The following is a 2,379-nucleotide window of genomic DNA, read 5'->3' as shown; positions in this document are numbered from 1 at the left end:
TTCCACCTTGTGAGTCCCGGGATAGGACTCAGATAGTCAGGCTTTGGGGCTAGCGCCTCTACCTGCTGAGCCATCCTGTCAGCCCACTTAGCATTTATTTATTTATTTATTTATTTATTTATTTATTATTTAATTTATTTATTTAATTTTATTTTTAACTTCCCAGACTGTGATTTTTTTTTACCTCTAGAAGATCAATTAGGTATCTTACATTTTCTGTAGGACACAGGGCGAAGGCACGCTGGGGCTGTAGGATAGTAGAATTAAATAATGGAAAATCTCCTGGTGCCTGGGAATGGAAAAGGTCCAATGTCAGGGCTTAGGTGTCTAGGACCAAGTGTAGAGTCAAGACCACTACAAAGCTGCTACCCAACAGTGAGAAGTCCTCCATCTTCCAATCTGCTCCACAATCAGCCCACCACAGGAGGAATGTGGAAACGTGGTTCACAGGAGGGGACCACAGCTCCAGATTCAAAGGAGGGGACCATAGCTCCAGCTCACAGGAACGGACCACAACTCCAGCTGTGGGAGGCACCATAGCTCCAGGTTCACAAGAGAAGACGACAACTCAAGCTCACAGGAACTACCTTGGATCTTTAAATAATCTTCCCCTTCCCTTCCAGACTAGGGTTTTTGTAGCTGGTAACTAAAGAATCCTAATACCACCAAGGTTCCCAAACTACAGAAATGCCTGGGGTACTAACTAACACTTCAAGGGTGGCTTTCTTAGTCCTGTCTTTTATTTGGGTAAAGTTCAGTCATTTTCAGTGTGTCTCTGTATGCTATAAGCTCTATGTGGGTAAAGAATGCTAGCTGGTCAATGAGGAGGTGATGATGCAGGTTGAGTGGAGTGCTGAAGGCCTCTGAAGAACAGGAGACCAAGGTGAGTTCACTGCATTAGCAGGATGAATCCTGGGCTGGGGAGCATGGGCTCCTACTGGCTTATAAACTTTGGAAGGGAAAATCCTACCTCCTCTAGTTGGGTGGTGAGCAAGTCCAAATAAATGTTCATGCTTAAGGCTATTTAAAAAGCAAACTCTGGGCTGGGAGATATTGAATTTGATCCTCAGAACCGATGTTAAAAAAGCCAGGCATGGTGACAGATGCTTGTAATCTCAGAGCTAGGGAGGTGGAAACAGGAGGATCTATGCGGCTTGCTGGCCAGCCAGCCAGAAAAATGTTATTGAATAGGTTAATGCTGTTGTAATGAAAAAAAAAAAAAAAAAAAAAAAAAAAAATATATATATGTATGTAGTGCCTGAGGAACGACACTTGAAAGCTGTCCTCTAGGCTCTTTGTACATTCAAATTAAAGAACTTCAATAAAACATCAGGTAAATAATATGGTGAAATATTTTGTACTTACACTGAGAAAAATGTGAGGTTAGTTTAGAAATCTGAAACTTCTGCTAGGCATAGTGGCATACACCTATAATCCCAGCACATGGACAGCTGAGTCAGGAGGATGGAAAGTTCAATGTTGGCCTGGGCTACACAGTGGGACAACTGTCTCTATATAAATAAATAAGCAAACAAATATTGAAACCTGCAAATCAAAAGATTTAAGTTCAGTAAAATTTACTTTACAAAGAACATACCACTATTTTAAAAAGGTAGCAAAATCACTGAGAAAAATGAAAAAAAAAACAAAACAAAACTGAAGACATTTTTAATTAAAATGACAGCTAAAATCTTGTATTTCTTCATAGATTCAATTTTAAAAATGGAAAATTTTGAAATCAGCAATAGGCAGGTCCTTAATCCACTTTTAAATCTCTCCCCACCAGCATTGCAGTCACAGGATGCATACTGGCTCTGTGCTCCTGGTAGACGTGGATGGCTTGATCATGGGATTTGTCAAAGGCAGCAAGATCCCTGCCAAGAAAAGAGAGGGTGAGAGAGATGGAAAGAGAGGGACAAGGGAACACAAGCCAATGCACAAGTCATAGCACACATGATGGCTGAATGTCATGCAAATAACCAGACGGCCTTTTACATTCTCTGTATCGAATACTGACCCTTAGAAGAGTAAGTCCCAGACATCTTGAGGGGAGTTCCATGGAGGAATTGCAGTGGAAGACAGTGGTTGTTCACAAACAGCATGGAGAAACTTTATTATTTCTTCTCTACTAAATATCTGGCTAAATATTGGCCTTGTATGAATAAGTTACCTCAGTCTTTGTCTTTTTAAAAATGCTTTTTCTTAAGATGTTCTGTATGATATACACAAAAATTCAATAAAAGATTCACAAACCAAAAAAAAAAGAAAATGAAAAAGCAATAGTGGTAAAACTTCATGTGCCCAAATACCCACATCAAGGCAGGGGTAAACAAAACGAGTCACTTCTATTAACAGCCACTGTTCTGACCAGTATGAATT

General features: G+C 40.1%; 1 protein-coding gene across 1 annotated transcript in view; it reads right to left on the bottom strand.

The window, feature by feature from the left end:
- Positions 1–1,546: 1,546 nt before the first annotated feature.
- Lta4h (leukotriene A4 hydrolase) overlaps positions 1,547–2,379 on the bottom strand; it is a 38,349-nt gene continuing 37,516 nt past the window's right edge. The window contains exon 18 of the mRNA XM_029563105.1: positions 1,547–1,874. Within this exon, the coding sequence (XP_029418965.1) occupies positions 1,757–1,874 (118 nt within the window). The 3' untranslated portion in view covers positions 1,547–1,756. The remainder of the gene's footprint in view (positions 1,875–2,379) is intronic.

The sequence above is a fragment of the Nannospalax galili genome, unplaced genomic scaffold (assembly GCF_000622305.1).
Source record: "Nannospalax galili isolate Female #2095 unplaced genomic scaffold, S.galili_v1.0 scaffold734, whole genome shotgun sequence".
Lineage (NCBI taxonomy): Eukaryota > Metazoa > Chordata > Mammalia > Rodentia > Spalacidae > Nannospalax > Nannospalax galili.
This window is presented reverse-complemented; position numbering and strand designations above follow the sequence as displayed.